Here is a 17,350-nt window from a genome sequence, read left to right as displayed (position 1 = left end):
CAAGTCAAATTTAAATACTTTAATCAAGAATACGTTTCAGACCAGATGTTTAATTTTATCACATTTATCCTTTTTGCTGTTGTTTGCATCAGCTACTGCCACAAAAGCAGAGGCAGACGACATTTTGGCGACGAATACCGGATCAACACACCTGCATGTGATATTGTGTGCGAAGGGCAGTGGAAGAGCGAATTTCATGTAAGCGTCTCTAAAAGAGGAGTATCGATTCTGGGTTTTTGTTTGTGTACGCTCAAAATATGCTTGTTGCTCGTTTGATGAATGAACGAATTTTGCAATGAAATTTCTCAAAAATGTGTCAAACATTTTTTAAGACGGTTCAAAACTTCGAGAGAAAAACAACCTTAATTAAAATCTCCAATTCGGTCATTTTTCCGTGTAGCAGCGATTGGAAAGGAGCTTTTATTCGTTTATCTTCATGTGTTACATACTTTGGTCGTTTATCTCATCGCGTACATAAAGGTATATTTAATGCCCACATGTAACCCATTTAAAACATTTTTGGTTTCCTGTTAACATTAAATATACCTTAAAATGCATGAAAACTTATTTCCGACAGCTGCGAAACGAAAAATTGGCAAAAATTAGAGATTTTAGCCAAAATCAGGCAAAGTTTTTCGAAATTTTGAACCACAGTAAAACCATTAAAAATAAATTTTTGTTAAGCCTCATTACAAATTTAATTCATTTTAAATATACACAAAGTAATTGTAAGTAATTTTCAATTAAAATTTATTTCAGGCAAACTTCCATAAAATCTACGACACCGAGTATTTCGAAATTCCGCTCGATACAGCAATTGTGAAAAATCGAGCAAATTTGAAAATGTTTTGCTCTTCAACAATCCAAAAGTATTCTTGCCTACGCAACGAATGCAAGATTCAGCGTACACCATGGTCGGCAGAGAAACATATTTGCGTCGGCCACTTTGACAATTTTGATCGAAACATCAACTGCTTGAGCCTCACCGACAAATATGTGCAAAGAGAGTGTTCCAATGTCTGCAATAGCATCAAGATTGAAATCTCGCAAGCCGAGATCGATAGAATGGCTGAAATGGATTTTAGCCGACAAGAGAAGAGCGAGTTTGTTGAACAGAACAAACACTGTAACGTCATTGCGTGTTACCAGTTGTGTCATGTAAGAGAGTAGCGAAACAACGAAGGGATGCTAAAATGTAATATCTTTCCGTTTCAGGAGTACATCATAAGCAAAGTCTGCATTGATAGCGCAGTTGCAGCACGATCAGTTGTCAAATCATACTACGATTCGTACTTGGAGCGAGAGTATACTGAATTGAACAAAGATGATCAAGACGAGCTATATTCGAGCTTTTGTAGAAGAGTCACACCTGGACAAGACGAGGTAGCGTTTTCGATAATTCTTTTTAATTTTATACGTTTAATTTCAGAATGAGTTTACCGCAAACATGACCAGATACAACAATTTGACTCTTGACCGAATGAAGAACGACATTCGCTCAGTGTTTTCCATCCTCGACTAAACGAAACCAATAAACTGTGGTGAGTGCTCCGAGACACATTTTTCTGATCTTTCCCTCATCTCATTCCAGTAGTTTTGCCGACTTGCCGACTATCCATCGGTTCTTTGCTTTTCGATGCGTTCCATATGTTCTTCTTTTTTTTCGACCTGAATGTTGAGGAAAAAGATTTAAAGTCTTAATTTAATACCCGGTCACCCTGTATTCTTCTGTGAAGACTCTCAGTTCACTATAACCTTCTATTAGTTATCACTATCTTTTTAAGTGTCAAGTGCTTCTCTTTTTTGGCTAATCAATTTTTTTTTCGATTTTCCGCGTGAATATCACGCGGTTTTGATATTATTTCTCCGAATTTTTTTCTTTAATTGTACCTTGCCCCGGTTAAAGAGCTCTTGTCACATTAAAAATTTTATTGCTCTTTACAGCAGCAATTAAATTCTTCATGTCTCGCTCGTTTTTCATTGTTTTATTTGTTCTCATCACCTTATCAGAATTCCAAATTGATAGTTACGTCAACACAGAAATGTGCAAAGCAGGATATCGTGATTTATCATTCATTGTACCACACCCCTCCCCACACCGAATATAATTGCTCTGTTATGGGTATTTTTCAAGATTGAATCTTGAATATCGTTACATAATAATTATAATAAACGTAATAATATTAATTTTTGTCATTTTTATTTAGTTAAATTAATAAATGATGTTGTTGAATAGAAAAAAAAAACAAATTACAATCACAATACAAAGTATTTACATAAATTTGACAGGTAAATCATTTTATTATCCCTTATCTGCGTCATCATAATACATGGCATAATAGTCGTTGTCCTTCCTGTAATTTCTTAAAGTTGTCGTTGTTGTAGGTTTAGTGGTAGTTGTAATTCTCCGCGTTGTCCGCCAAGTAGTTGTCGTAACAGGTCTAGTTGTAAGCACGGGTCGGAAGAATGGCGTCGTTGATGTGGAATATGTGGTTGGTGACGCAGTAGATGCAAAGGAAATCTGAACATGAACTGTGAGTGAATAAACAAATATAACTTTCCAAAAACCCTAAGGGTCATATAAGTGTAGAAAATTACCATTAAATGTTTTTTCTTCAAAAATTTTTAATGCGGATCGTCAAACTTTTTATAGTTTTAAAGTGAATTTTAGACAATAACTAATTACCATAATAAACCACTCTAACGTTTTAGATTATTAACATGTTCGGCAAAATTTCGGGATGAGTTTCCGAATTTACAGAAGATCTCTTTCAGGGATATTTAGAACAAATTCGCATTTTTAGCCTTTGCTTTGTTAAAGTAATATAATTTAAAAAATAATTAGCATATAAAATGAACTTGAAACCACTTAGAAGTGGTGAAATCTGAGTAATTGCTATTCTCTTAATGCAAATTAAATAATTTCAGAATTTTTTTGGAAACTGCACTACATACGATTTAAGATGTTTCTAGCACTCAATTTAATTTTTGTCTTTCCTATCAAAATCTAAAAGCGTTTTCTGGTGCCTTTTTTTGCGATTTTATGAGTCCCCATCCCCGACACGTGTGTTTTATATGTACGTACTCTTGTAACGGATGCAGGTTGTACTCCGTCCTTTGTGTCTGTTGGCCCTCCGGCATGTATTCGCTGTAATCATAATGTTATCAACATGACAAAAAATTAAAATAGAAGGAAAAAAGGAGGTGATTGAGACCATTCAAATTGATTGTCTAAAAACGCATGAATGTTCTGGAATCAAATAAATTGGCTTGCTTGACCAAAAATACTTTGTACAAAAATAAAATTAAAATTGGTCAATTCTACAAAGTTATCCGGGGTTCGAAAAATAGTCTTGCATCCTCCAATAGTCTTACAGTATCGATTAGTCAATTGGTCCATGCACCCCTATGGACCAGTTGAAAATTAGTCTTCCATGCAAGACTAATAGAGGAAGCACGATAATTCACCTTTAGAACCCTTGGGGGTTTTGGTGGAAGTTCAGCGGTCATCACAGTTTCGGTTTCTTCGTTTTCATTTTCTTCTCCGCCACCGTCAATGGAAAATGACACAGGTGGCAGTTTTTCTGAAATACATGGATACATTTTTTGAAACCAGCACAATATGAAAATTACCATTGAAATCTGTTGTACCCGCTGCAGACTTTGTGATTTTCGTGGAAGGTGGCAAAGTTTGATCTACAATAACTTCCTCCTCGGATTCGTCTCCAACATTTGCAATCTGAATTAACATCGAATTATTTTTTTCAAAAGTTTTTAAAAGTTCACCTCGCTATAATAATCTTCAGAGCCCTTTTTGTCAACACTGAAGTCGATTTTTGTATCAGTTTTGCCTATTGTTTTTGTAATATTTTCATTTTCGCCATCCTCGCTAAAGTCGATACCAAAATCTCCATCTTCCGGCATTATTTTCGAGTTTTTGTTGCGGTCTGTAATTCATTACAAATATCGTCTTGATGGAACTTCAAAACAAGGTCACTGCCAAAATATCTTAAAGGTGGGAAAAAAATTACTGTTTCAGGGATGATTCCATTTTTTTTGTCGCAATGTGATTTTTATTTAAATGTTTATTTATTTTTTCACAGTCATTTTTTATTACAATTAAACTTCGATGTCAATTTACAAATGAAAACTTCATTTTAAACAAGAATTCTTACGATTGAATTTCGAAGAACGGAAATTCATTTTCTAATTGGAAAAAGCTTACTGAGTTTACTCTCCTTTTCCGCAGTTCCCAGTGCACTTCCAAATAACTCTTCCATTCCACTTCCTGCAGTAAATTGTGCGATCAATTCCGGATTCGACAAAAGTTTTCCAATTGTTTCCCAACCGTTTGGATCATTTACCAACGTCAGCGCTGTCTGAAATAAAGACTTCTGCATTGTTGTTCACCAGTATACTTACTTGAAAGTTGCTGAACATTTCAGATTTTCTGAACTTGTCAATAACTTTGTATATATCTCCACAGCTCAACCGATTGCATATTCCTAGAACTTCAGGTAGTTCGGTTGCATGATCTCCAAGTTCCCCTTTTGATGCTGACCCGGACACCAAGGTGTCGATAATTTTTTTGAAATCAGGATTTCCTGAAAGATAAAATCATATTACTCATTGCAAACATCTTTCGGTCTCTCATATTTATAAGTGTAAAGCCTAGCTTATTACAGCAAAATTGTCATGGTCAGTGGTTGGCGGCACACCAACTTAGTCATGCTTGTGTCAAATGGAAACAGGTTTTATCTAATATATCCTCACCAATTTTGCCATTGTCAGCTGCAACAGAAATGTCATGCTGTGGGGCCATTTGAACTTTTCGTTGCTGATCCATCATACGAAATATGCCAGTTAAAATTCCACGCTCTCCAAATAAAATTTGTGCAGCTTCATCTTTGGCAGCTGAAATACAAAGTTTTACCAAAGGCGTAGTTAACAGGCCAATTAAAAATGAATTTTTAGGAATACAAAATAAATCAAAAATCATTTCCAGTACATTTTCCAGGGATTTCTAGCCTTGTTTTTTTACTTTCATTTACAGTCGAAAAAAATTTTTAATTTTTTTTTGAAATAAAAGTCGAAAAGAAGCAGGTATTAATTTTTCACATATCAAAATTTTGGAATTTGACCTTAAAAGGTTTTATACTTTCAAAATAATATAATTATTTGAAGTTGATTATTGTAAAAAGTTAAATTTTCTGAAAGACTTAAAAATATTGTGTTGAAGTGTCAATTTTTAAACGTTGGCAGTGTACCAAAATTTTGTCTCAAATTTAAAATCATAAGTATTTCAATTATAAGTGTATTTATACAAAAGCCACACTAACGATGCTTCACATTTAATCAGAACTCGATTTTCAACTTTATACTTTGTCTTTAAATATTTCAAACCTAATTTATTAAAAAATTCGGTGATCTTTCGAATTTCTTAAACCCTTCGAACATACTTACACTGAGTTTCCGGTGGAGCATCATTTGATTGTATTGGTTTTGTTTGTGCAGTGGTTGTAAGAACCACTGTGGATATTGCCAATACCGTAGTTATTCTCATTTTAGTGCATCCAAATGGAGCATGCAGTAATGATGGTATTCCCTTCTTTTCAATTGTGATTTTTGACTTTTCGCTTTCCTTAAAATCTTTTTTAAAAATTGGTTTTCTTCTAAGATTCAGAGATTTCAACAAAAACATGGATCATTACTTAACAGTTAAAATAGAAAATGACAGTTGAGAGACACAAAACGGAAAAGACAAATAAGAAGACGCAAATGAACGTAGCGACGGCTTTTGTATGATTGGCATAATTGAAAGTGAGAAAAGCCGAGAGATTGCAAAAAACGAAAGAGAAACGTTGGGCTGTTTTAGAAAGAAACCATCACATCAAGGTGACTCACAGAGAAGAGAATGGAAAATGATGAAGCAATAGTTCTGATGTGGTTTACACCTTCTTTGTCTCGAGGACGTTACCATTAAACTTTTCGAACAAGTTGAGGATGACTAAATGTTTTCATATGTCAGTTAGTATCTACATTTTAAAATGGAAAATAAAAGATTTAGCTTAAAAAAACTTTTTTCTCAGAGATAATCGAACTTATAGGTTTTCTTACCCCAAAATTTTTTCGTGTTTGTACATTTTTTAGGCTAGAAAAATAAAAACAGCAAGATGACAATACACAAAAACCACGTTTCCATTGAAAAAATTCAAAAATATAAAACGGGATTATAAAAGCTTTTTGATTTTTTTTGAAAATCATTGGGGAAAAATCAAACAATTTTTAAGATTTTAAAATCAATATACTACAATGTCTATATACTATAATGTCTATCTTTGTGAATGCACGGGTGTTTGAAAACTTAAACCAATTTCTCAAAAATTAGATTTCAGTAAATGTCTAAAACAATCCAAAATTACATATCCATGATATTGATTTGAATCATTGAAACATGTTATTTATGCAAAAATAGTGAAAGGTGGAACTTGAACGTTCTCTAATTGTACAGAAGGACTGAGGGAGATTTGAAATTCATCCCTCTTCTCACACATACACCACAGTCTCCCTCTTTTGCCTCTTATTCCTCCTCTTCTTCATCCTCTCCAACCAAAACTTGTTCTTTTCTTCAGTTTACTTGGCTTCTTCTGTTGACGGTTCGCTCGAAGCATCTACTTCGCGCTCATCTTCTTCGGATTATACAGAGAAGACTGTAACTTTTTTTGCAGTGCAAGGTCAGGGCATGTGCAGGGCACTGAAATGTCAGATGTGAAAATGTCAGAATGAAAAAGTAAAAACGCGTGCAACACCTTTTGCGATTGGTTAAAGGGTACTTGTGTATTATACCCCCGCCATTTTAGAAATTACTTAATTTCCATTAATTTAACTGTATATATTAAACGTGATGCCCGTTTTCCTTGTTAGCTTTAGGCAGAAATCATGGGGAATCTTTTTGCGCGCGCGAACTTGCGTTTTTTTCGTGGTTGCCACGTTTTTTTACATTATTTTTGTTTTTATTTGATTGCTGACATAATTACCTTTCTTTTGACATACGATACGTATACACTTTCAGCAAGATGAGTCCCTCACCTCATCGTGAATCCATCGTTCACTTTTACCGAGATGGTGTTTCGGCACGCAACATCTCCCGTCGCTTGAATGTCCAATTTCGATTGGTTTACAAGACAATTGCACAGTTCAAGAAGTTAGGCTCGCTTGCTGATCGTTTTGGTTGTCGTAAACGTGTTACTGTGCCCACTCTGACTGTTCTATTGGAAGTTTTTGAGCGTTTTCGCAGTGTGTCAAATCAAACACTCTCAAAAACGCTCCGAACTCAGAACTCCGAAAAACTCCGAAAAAACCGAAAAAACTGAAAAAAAATTGAAAAATACTTGCACTAAATCTCAAAACGGTATTAAAACTCATGGTAAAAAAACTGGCAAAAAGTGAATGTAACATGAACCAATATTATCCACGATCCACAAAAGTTTTGAAAAATTCGTTTTGAAAAAATGAAAAGTAAAATTGAAAATTGAAAAACCTTTTTCATGATGATATGATTATTATGATTTTTTATGATTTTTTATGATTTTTATGATTTTATGATGCATGATTAAATCTTCGGTATTCAAATTCAATCATCGAACTCCGATGAAACAATATAAGAGAAATATATTTTATTTAAAAATTCAATGCAGAAATATTCAGAATTTACAGAGCAAGGAAATGTGTGTTTGATCATATCTTACAAAAAAACTAGAATATTCAAAAAAAAAGTGATAAAGGAAAAAATTTTTCAAAAATCAAGGTCAAATATTGAATTGATAAAAACATGAAAACAAAAGACAGGTAATCACACAAGTTCAGCAAACCGTTTACAACGTACGTAATTCTCACATTCACCCTTACTGCCTAATTGCGAAAGTCAATAGTAAAAAACGAATAATAAATTAAATTTAAATTCGAAAAAAACCAGGTAATTGATAAAAAAAACCGACTATGACGATGTTGATGGTTCATTCACGGATGGGACAGAGTAATCACCTGAAATGTTGTGTTTGAAAAAAACATGGTAATCACTAGCACATACCAGTTGGTTGTGTTCTAATCACTGCAACATGAGTTGCTAAAACACTGGATCTCCGACGTTGAAAATCTAATTCAAGCTCTCGCTTTTCTCGTTCAATTTCAGCTAACGCAGCGGCTTCTTTTTTTTGTTTTTCTTCTTTTTCACTCTGTTCCCGTTTCAGCCGTTCGGATTCTTCAGCTTCTTCTTTTGCAAACGGTGACTGCATTGCTTGTAATTCTTGAATCAAGTTGTGAATCACGCGCTCCTGAAAGTTAGTTCAATAAAAATGAGTGATCACAATGAATATGAATACCTGAGTAGCAGGATTAAATCCAGTTTCAAATGCAAAAACATCTTTTCTTTTGCTCATCTTGTCATCTCCAAAGTCGTTACTAACATTGTCAATCCAAGCTTGAGCCTGTTTCAGAATTGCTTCCCGTTTCAGCCACAAATGTTTCTCAATAACTTCCTGAACAAAAACAGTTTATATGCAAGTTTTCATAAATTTTTCCCACCTTAAAATGCTCAGAAGGCTTTTTCAATTGCTCTCTAATAGCATAATTCAATGTAGCATGTTCAATTTGCAAGTTGTACTTTCGTGAATATTCATCTCCGCGATCCGTTCCTTGATATCTTTCAAACCCAGGTTCATTGAAGTATGGATCTTTTACAAAGATCAATCCCTATTAAAAGAGATATTGAAACGTCGAAAAAAACATAAGCGTGGAAAAAATTGCAATAAAATCCCACGACTCGCTTACCTGAATGCTTACTAAAACCTGCATCAAAGAGCAGTATGGATTCCATTTTTCCTCTGGTCGCCCTTCCCACGTCCCCAAAATAGACAAGCAAATTTTCCCATCATTGTACAAATTTGGATTGAATCGAACATTTCCAGATCCAGTGGTAAGGAATGCGCATTTGGGAGGAGAAAATGGGTAGCCAGTCGGGAAAAATATATCGAACTCAAACAGGCCATTCGCATAAGGTGTATCATCGGGTCCGGAAATTAACACCTTGATAATGTCAACTCGTCCTTCATCATAGCAAACATAAATACTGTTACTAGCGTTTAATGGCAATGCATTAGCTATTGAAGCTAATTCTTTAGCAATCCGTTTTGTTCTGAAATCGAAGAAATTAGAAATTTCAATTAAAAAATTAGGTTTCCATTTTTTCATTCTGATTGTTTTGGACTTGCATATAACTTTAATAAAAGCGAAAAACTAGTAGAGGTACAAACTTATAGAGTATGGTAAATTAATAGTAATGTTTTAATACCTCTTTGATATTAAAATCAATAAAACCTACCTATCCCTTAAATGAGGACTGAAAGGGTTAATATTTTTGGCCTCTTTCCGGAAGACATAAGGCACGCAAAGTTTTCCAAAGTCGCCAATGAACCTGAAAATTTACTGACTGCATCATACCATTTTTCCCTGTCCGTCAGCTTCTCTTATTGCAAGGAAGGACTACGTAAAATCGAGAACACTGGACGGAACATTTTTAGGAGGCTCAGCTCATTGAATATTCTATTAGATAATAGTCACATCTATTTGTCATGAATAAAACATGTTCCAATGATCTTGAGCTCAGAGCTGACTGCTCAAAAAGCTAAAAACTAGAGACTCACTTGGCGGTTTGTAATTGGAGCTCTTGCATTTTGTTCTTATAAATTGTCTCATCATCTTTTGGGCCCTGCATTTTTGAGTGAAGTCCAGAGTGTGAAGGACGACGATGAGTGGCCGTCTGAATTCGTTGCTCGGGTGGAAGTGTTTGCTCATAGGCACGTGCAGCATTAATGACGTACTGAAAATATGTCTCCAGATGAATTATGCCGGAAGAAATTTTTACAAACATCGGAAAGAAGTGTGACTTTAGCGGTAAACTCAGCCATTCGAAAGTTTGTTTCTTCCAGTGTACCACCCCATCGTGCTTGAATAGAAAGTATATTTTCTTTGAATCTAGGTATCAGTTCTTTGGCTATGGATTTCGCGCTTGATGTGTACGGCCTCACGAGGAACGGAACCAAACCAGGCGTGGCAGCCATACTTGCAGCAGTTTCAAGAAGAGCCTGTAAACAAAGCACCTTGCATGCGAATAGACCAAAACACCAATACCTGATAAATTTCTATATGCTCGCTAACATCGAAGAAACTATCATTTCTCAGGTTATACTCGAGTATACTCAACACTGAGGAATCAGCTATTAGCTTTATTGCAATCTCGGTCATATGAACCAACTCTTCCGGTTTTGTCTTTAAGTTGTCAGTTGTGGGCCATCCCAACATGAATGAATTCAGTATACTCAGCAGCCAAGTAAGGTGTTCTTCACGTATTAACTTTTCCTCCACCTGAAGTTTTGGTGTAAAATTACGAGAATCTTGAACGGTTAATCGAGTTAATGGGAAGCTGAATCGCTGAACTTGTTACAAAACCCCGAGGGTTAAAATCAGTGGTAGGCAAAATAATCTTTTGTATAATTTTAAAAATTGAACTTATCAGTATGTTTATGTGGTTTTTCAATGGTAATTCTAAGAGAAAATGTGCCAAAACTTGATCACGAGTTTATAAAAACATATTCATAGAACAAAACATAGTAAAATTTTTTTATCAATACCTTGTAATTTTTCTGCCGACACATAAAAATCCGGAGAATAGACTTTCATAATAAGGAGAGAACGGTCTATACAATTTTGCTCGTTTTTACTTTTATAATATGTTGATCATATCATGCTTCAGATAGAATTACTCAGAATAATTACATGAATATTGGAAAATTATTCGGAACTAAAAATTTAAAGAAACCCCGTTTTGAGCCCCCCCCATCCCTTTCAAATCTTATACCGTTCGTTCAATATCCCATCGTGATCTTGTTGAACCTGTTCCATACCCAGTTCCCTTATGACTCAGAGATGCCGACGAATTCCGCCGTGCTCTTCGTTTTTGCTCATCCGCACTCCGTGACCTAGAAATAGTCTATTAATTTCTGTTTCACGCTAGTAGACGCTGTCTCGAGCATGATTGTACTTTTTCTGACTATTGAAACACTAGTGATCAAAATATGAATTCAATGATGTGGGATATGAAAAAGAAACACTTTTTGTGGGAATTTATCAATCTTTGGCGATTTTGGTGTAGCTGATCAGTTTTTGATCAATTTCATAGAATTTGCAGGATTTCTCACTAACATTCTGTAGCTTTGTTCATATAGCAAGAAATAATAAACAAACCGCACAGAAACCTAATCGTTTACGCGGAAAACCAAATTTTTACAGAAAGTCATCAGTACTTGGAGGATAATATTAGCATTAAGTAGTTTAGTTACTTTACGATATACATATTCAGTCATGTAATCTGATACTGTTAGTTTTTCAGACAAAACAATAGCTTTCTATAGCCGTCTGTCTGAAGCGTTCAATTGTTTTGCTAACTATCACCGCTTGTTTTTGTGCATATACATTTCCATTGTTCAAAATATCACACATCATTACGATTATTTAATTGAAAAATTGAAAAACAATTTAAACTTTAAGAAACCTACGACGCTGAAAAGTCCGAAATTGCCGTTTCCCCGATAAGTTCTAAAAGATGATGGATAACTCCACACTCAACGAATTGTTTTCGCTCTGAGAAGCTGACGTCGTTGACAAATCTGCGATAAAAATGGTTGTTAATTTTAGGCAAAAACCTTGGATTATACCTCGCGGTTTTCAGGATATGTGCCATTTTGAGTGGTTTTTCATTTATTATGCTCATCACTTTGTCAATAGCCGTAAGACTTTCATCCGGCTCGGGACTTCTGAAATTTGTTCATTCAAACATCAGTCTCCCATTTTTCTGGTATAGACAAGATTATGTTAAAGGCAAAATGCAGGTTTTGTAAATCATCAAATTCGCTTTCCATTTGAACAAACATTCGTTTTTTCATCAATCCTGTGTGCTCGCTCGAATGGAAAATTCACGCTTTTTTACTTGCTTTTTTTTGTTCTTTTATTTCACACTCAGGCTCACCTCGAAAAACGGCTAGATGATCGAATAAGGCTGACCCTAGACGACAGCCAAAGACATCCAAACCAACATCGTCTACGAGATTTGGATTTTCCTGAAAGCACAACTTTGTTCTAGGATTTCAATATAATTTTACCATAATTGAAATATTTTCAACCAATACGAAATCATTGAAATTTTATCATAATACCATACTTTAAGTTCTAATATAAGCTCCTAGGTTTGTGCCACTTCAGCTCAGACATCAATTAGTTATCGGGATTAAAATTGATTTTTCATGTATCGTTTCAATTTTGAGAGTATCTTTAAAAGTGATCGGTAATGCACTTTTTCTTTATTTTTACGAACGTGAGTCGAGAATGAAAATAATGAATTTAAAAGCATGCACTTTCTTTGAAATTAGAAAATTTACGACGGTGAACTCTTGAGGCTGCAACCGTTTTGTAAATTGATTCAGGAAGCAACCAAAGAGTGCATTGTAAAAAAACAATTCTAAAAAGTGAAAAATCGTAAACTAGCGATTTTTTCGTTTCGATTCCAAGGAAAAAAATTAGTAAATCTAATTTCAGAAAAAAATTAATTGAAAAAGTCGCTTACGCCGTTCGCGAGTTTTTTGTGCGACAGCACTTGTGCTTGATGAGCGTTGAGATGCTTGCGAAGACATGGTTTCAAATATGAATCCACCCAGGCTCGAGGAACTACCTGTAACAAACTTTTAATAAAAAATCAAATTATGCTCCAATAGAGAAATGTAGATGATGAGATATCGAGCAAATGAGAGTAGAGAAAGACAACAGAAAATAGAAAAAATATCGAGAAAAACAGAAGGTATTCAAGTAAATTGAAAGAAAAAGAGAGAGAAAAGGATGGGTAATGAGGCACACATTTCTATCATGCTTCAAGGAACAATTACCAGACGATCTGAAAGCGAAGGACGGGACGAGAAACGAGCGAATAAAAAATGAGCAGGTTTCTCAGATTTTTCATCAAAATCTTCAAACTAATTTTGTGTGTTCATCTCCTTTTCACTGTCATCGTTTTCATTTTTATTTTCCCGACGAATCATCAGAATTTAATAGAAAAAAAATGCGAGGGAGGGAACAAATAGGAACTGAAAGCAGAGAAACGGAATTGGAGGAACCAGAAATATAATACTCGAGAGTCTGTCCCACTTTGAGTATTGACTGACTTGGTTCACCAACAGAGGGCCCCCTCTCTATATGCAGTTTTTCTCTCAGCCCATTTTTTCCCAGGTGTGGGAATAGTATCAGAAAACGGAGGCTGTGTTTTGAAGAATAAAACATGTTTTTTCGTGCGTTCGAAAGAAATTCAGATAAAGTCTGACTCGTTGTTTGGGAATTTTGTCTGATAAATGTTTGAAACAATCATCACCTCATTTGGGGTATCTATAATCTATGACTGTTCATTACACTTTTTGAGTTCTAATGGATTTGGAAAGCAGTCATGTACTTTAGGTATTTGATAAAGTTTCACTTGGCGAGCCCTATTTTTCTATTAGAAAATTCTGACTTAAAAATGACTAAGAGTAAATTTTGGTTGACTCGTAAAAACAAAAAAAATGGAGGTCCCTGTTTGTTTTGGTCAACACGGCTTTGAGCCGTAAATGGGGCCCAACAAGAGACGAGTAGCAAAAAGACGACATTCTGATCTTCATAGTAGTCCTTGTCACGAAGTAAAGAAGCGTATACGTTATGTGTTCATGAGTTACAGAAAAAAACAATGAAGCTGCTTGTTTTCTAATACTCAAAAGAACAGGAGCCTGAGAAGAAAAGAAGAAGCAGAAAAAGGGAAGTGTCTGTGGGAATTCAACGCGACTGAACTCAAAAACAATCCAGAACAAAGTTCTCCTGTGTTCCGTATAGAAATAGAAATAAAAGCTTTGAGGTGAAAAATATCGAGCATTGAAAATTAAAATAAAAAACGAAATGAGTCAGGGTGTAGAATCTGGTTTATGAAATCTCTAAAAATATAAAGTTTATGTAGTTCTGTTGTTAACAAACGGAACATTTGAAATTAAAGTGAACATTAGTGCATTTAGTAAAAACGTTTCAAATTTTTAATCAACCGATAAAAAAACTTGTTCCACAAATTTGGATAAAACAAGAAATGGGTAACGAAATATATAGCGAAGAATTTGACCATGCAATAATATGCATTTGACTTGGTGGGGGGGGGGGGGGGGTTGGAGAGGGATGAAGCATAAAAGGGAGGTACAATGGCGATGTTATTGAGCCAAAAAAGAAGCATATCAGAATGGAGACCCAGCGGGATGATAAAAGCTGATAGGATAAACGAGGTGCAATAACGCCCGTCTACTGTACTTATGAATATAGGCTAATTTCATTGATTAATACTAGTAGTTGTACAATAGATTTAATGAAATTTGTAGAGGTTTTACTATTAAGAGCTCTTAAGAATCAAACAGTGATCGGCAAGCGGATAAGAAAATGCAGTCAACCTGACTCCTCCTCCCTACATTGCCAGACAAGAGCTCGTTTGGGAACCGCCCACTGTCGTTTTTGAATCGGGAAACCCTTACATGAAACACAGAATGGGGCAGCAATAAAACGCGCCAACAATAAAAGCAGATGTGTGAAACGTAAAACCTGAACAATGATCCTTCAATTGTCTCGTGAATCATTAATTAATTGCATAATTTCGTATGCTGTGAATTGTAAATTGTGCGGGAAAAATGCGATGGACATTCGAATTTTTGTACCCAAAAGATTAAATTGAACATTTTGAAAATTACGTCGGATCAAATTACTTTGACTAAAATGGACAATAATTGATGAAAAATTTACAATTTACGACTAGAATGTACAATGAAGTGTAATAAATAATTAAAAATTAAATTCCTACCCAGATGCGCAGGACTAGCTAACAATTTTTTTCAAAACATCAATGCGTATAAAAAATCTATAAAAAACTTACAAAAATTTGCATTATAAAACCAGTTTCGTGAGGAGATTTTTGCTATTCAAAGAAATATAATTATTCCTACGATATTTGACCGCTGAGCTCTCACAAACCCATTTTGGTTTTTAAAAATAGTTGTTAAACTTATACAAAAATTTAATTTATTTCAAGCAAGCTGACAATCTTTTCTAGTAAACTACAATTTGACTCAATGTTTCAAGAGAATAATAATTCCTGCAATCAAACTGTCATTCTTAGTTGCACAATGGATTGAAGTCAGATTCGAACTATAATTCACATACAATATTATTGGAGTCAAATTTTATAAAATAAAAAAGCTGGGGTACACTAAACTACTTCATCATTGCCCAGCAAAAACTATAACTGAATTACTGTGGTGAAAAAAATTGATTGAAAGGGGCTAGATAGTGCGCATTTTTTCAAATGGGAAATATGTATTTCATAAGTAATTTCCTACTATTGAAAAGTGCAAAGCAAACCAATCAGATGAGTGAAATGCAAGGACACCACCACGAAATAAAGACTTTCTATCAGATAGGCTAGATATTTTGGTGTTCGGTCTTATCCTCACCGGCCAAGCATATACATTTGTGAGTTCCATCAATCGCTGGGAATGACAAAAAGTGCTAGAAACAGAAGGAAAAAACGCACATGCCACTCGTCATCAGCGATTAACAAATGCGAGCGTGTCCGAGTGAGATGTGCGGCCGAAGGAAGGAAGATGGAGCAAAAAATGAACAAAAAAGTAGAAAAAAAGAGGAAGGATAGATATCGGATCGGACAAGAAAAAGATTCCAAAGGCACACGACGGAAACGTGTGAGATTATGATAACTTTTAAAAAAATGTATATATTCTAACGAAGCCCTTACAGTACTTGAGAATTTTAATAAATACGATAACTCTGTACGACCTACACATGTCAGGGACATTGCAGACCTGTATCAATGCCGGCTGCATATTTACTATAAAGTAGTTAGCATAGGAGTTTTTTTCAGGCTTAGTGAACTTGTATTTTACGTATAGAAATCAAAAATGTTCAAACAAATGCTCAAGTATATTATTATTCCAAGAGTTTTTTTGCTAGAATTCAAAATACTCACATCATAAAGAAAAAACGAGTCCAAGAGAAACGATTAATTGAATTCATATTCTCCACCATTTTTTTGAAATGTAGCAGAAAAATGAATATGCATGGGGAAAAGAAGAGTGACATAAAGTTGACTTCGTTCGAATCATTGGGCTCTGACTCTTGAGAGGGGTCCAGAGCTTGAGAGAAACGGGGCCCCTCTTCTATCCGCAACGATGCTAATTTTTGCTTTCCAATGAATTTGTTCAGAACGACGCTGTGACGTGTTAATGCCATCACGATCACAAGACCGGGAGATGAGAAAAACAAGGACCAAAAAGTGTTTCCCCCGCGAAGTTTTTCATCAAGCCCGTGCGAGACGTGTTTTCCGAATGGTCGGAGAACAGCAAAGGTCCAAACAGGATTACATATTAAGGCTCCGGTGAGAAAAGTTGAGAGGAGTTCGAGTTTTATGACGCACATCACACATCAATCGAATTGTTGGTATTATTTCAAATCCACTTTTATCTGTTTTTTTGTTGTTGAAATTGTTCGAAAACTGAAAAAAGGCACATTTAATCGCTTAACCAGTCTTAAATAGCCAGTCAACGTTCATTTAATTATAGACATTTACGGATCACTCAGCATAGCCAATTAACTACCAAGAACTGAATTACTCAACCGCAATAACATTCAATTTTCAAGGAATAACTGAAGCCGACTGAACGTCAAAAAAACGAGGAGACCCATGAGACTCGAAAAATATATTTCGTGAGATATTCGATTTTCTCAGAGAGTTTTAAGGAATGAGAATGCATTCCGAATTGAGTTCGTGACCCCATAATGTAGCCGCAAATTTAACTGCAAACGATGGCGACCAATTGTGTTTTGTGTTTTGTTTATGAACTCGGATAAAACTTAGGATAGTACTGCAATAAGGAGAGAAAAGAAAAAAACAGGAAAATTCGAGAAACAATAATTGTAGAACTGATGTTTTAAAAACTCTTAAACTACAAACAGTGTTTGTGTGTTATTTCCTTAAACCGATTAAAAGTATCAAATCTCATAAGTTTCCGATAAAGATTAAATTTATTCCTGACAACTCAAAATTTAACAAAAAACCAAATTTTGTTAAAATTTAAATTTGTGTCAACATATTACCGCAGCAAATAATGGAAAATGATTATTTTTGAAAGTCAATTTCAGATAAATTTGAGTAGGCATCCAGTAAAAATTTGCTTCA

General features: G+C 34.9%; 3 protein-coding genes and 2 non-coding genes across 5 annotated transcripts; 2 read left to right on the top strand and 3 right to left on the bottom strand.

Annotated features, from left to right (window-relative positions):
- Positions 1–40: 40 nt before the first annotated feature.
- Positions 41–2,235, top strand: B0403.3 (uncharacterized protein). The gene is made up of 5 exons (NM_001381018.3): positions 41–198; positions 760–1,158; positions 1,216–1,383; positions 1,430–1,541; positions 1,592–2,235. The coding sequence occupies exons 1-4, from the start codon at positions 46–48 to the stop codon at positions 1,520–1,522; spliced, it is 813 nt and encodes a 270-aa protein (NP_001367347.1). The 5' UTR covers positions 41–45; the 3' UTR covers positions 1,523–1,541; positions 1,592–2,235.
- Positions 2,181–5,647, bottom strand: B0403.5 (DUF148 domain-containing protein). The gene is made up of 9 exons (NM_001029151.4): positions 5,464–5,647; positions 4,774–4,914; positions 4,423–4,604; positions 4,226–4,379; positions 3,787–3,947; positions 3,634–3,739; positions 3,469–3,584; positions 3,086–3,148; positions 2,181–2,521 (listed from the first exon to the last, which is right to left on the bottom strand). Exons 1-9 carry the CDS (start codon positions 5,561–5,563, stop codon positions 2,303–2,305), a joined length of 1,242 nt encoding a protein of 413 aa, NP_001024322.2. The 5' UTR covers positions 5,564–5,647; the 3' UTR covers positions 2,181–2,302.
- Positions 5,648–7,671: 2,024 nt separating this feature from the next.
- Positions 7,672–12,781, bottom strand: ubc-17 (putative ubiquitin-conjugating enzyme protein 17). Its single transcript, NM_076787.6, has 14 exons — positions 12,677–12,781; positions 12,083–12,173; positions 11,772–11,870; positions 11,613–11,723; positions 10,916–11,036; positions 10,189–10,422; positions 9,927–10,142; positions 9,702–9,877; positions 9,380–9,472; positions 8,830–9,193; positions 8,584–8,751; positions 8,382–8,537; positions 8,090–8,333; positions 7,672–8,043 (listed from the first exon to the last, which is right to left on the bottom strand). The coding sequence occupies exons 1-14, from the start codon at positions 12,741–12,743 to the stop codon at positions 7,997–7,999; spliced, it is 2,187 nt and encodes a 728-aa protein (NP_509188.3). The 5' UTR covers positions 12,744–12,781; the 3' UTR covers positions 7,672–7,996.
- Positions 12,782–15,616: 2,835 nt separating this feature from the next.
- On the bottom strand, positions 15,617–15,676 carry B0403.14. The gene has a single exon (NR_071427.1). It is a non-coding gene; the product is annotated as an Unclassified non-coding RNA B0403.14 (non-coding RNA).
- B0403.7 lies at positions 15,617–15,676 on the top strand. Its single transcript, NR_071428.1, has one exon. It is a non-coding gene; the product is annotated as an Unclassified non-coding RNA B0403.7 (non-coding RNA).
- Positions 15,677–17,350: the final 1,674 nt, after the last annotated feature.

This window comes from Caenorhabditis elegans, chromosome X (genome assembly GCF_000002985.6).
Source record: "Caenorhabditis elegans chromosome X".
Taxonomy (NCBI): domain Eukaryota; kingdom Metazoa; phylum Nematoda; class Chromadorea; order Rhabditida; family Rhabditidae; genus Caenorhabditis; species Caenorhabditis elegans.
This window is presented reverse-complemented; position numbering and strand designations above follow the sequence as displayed.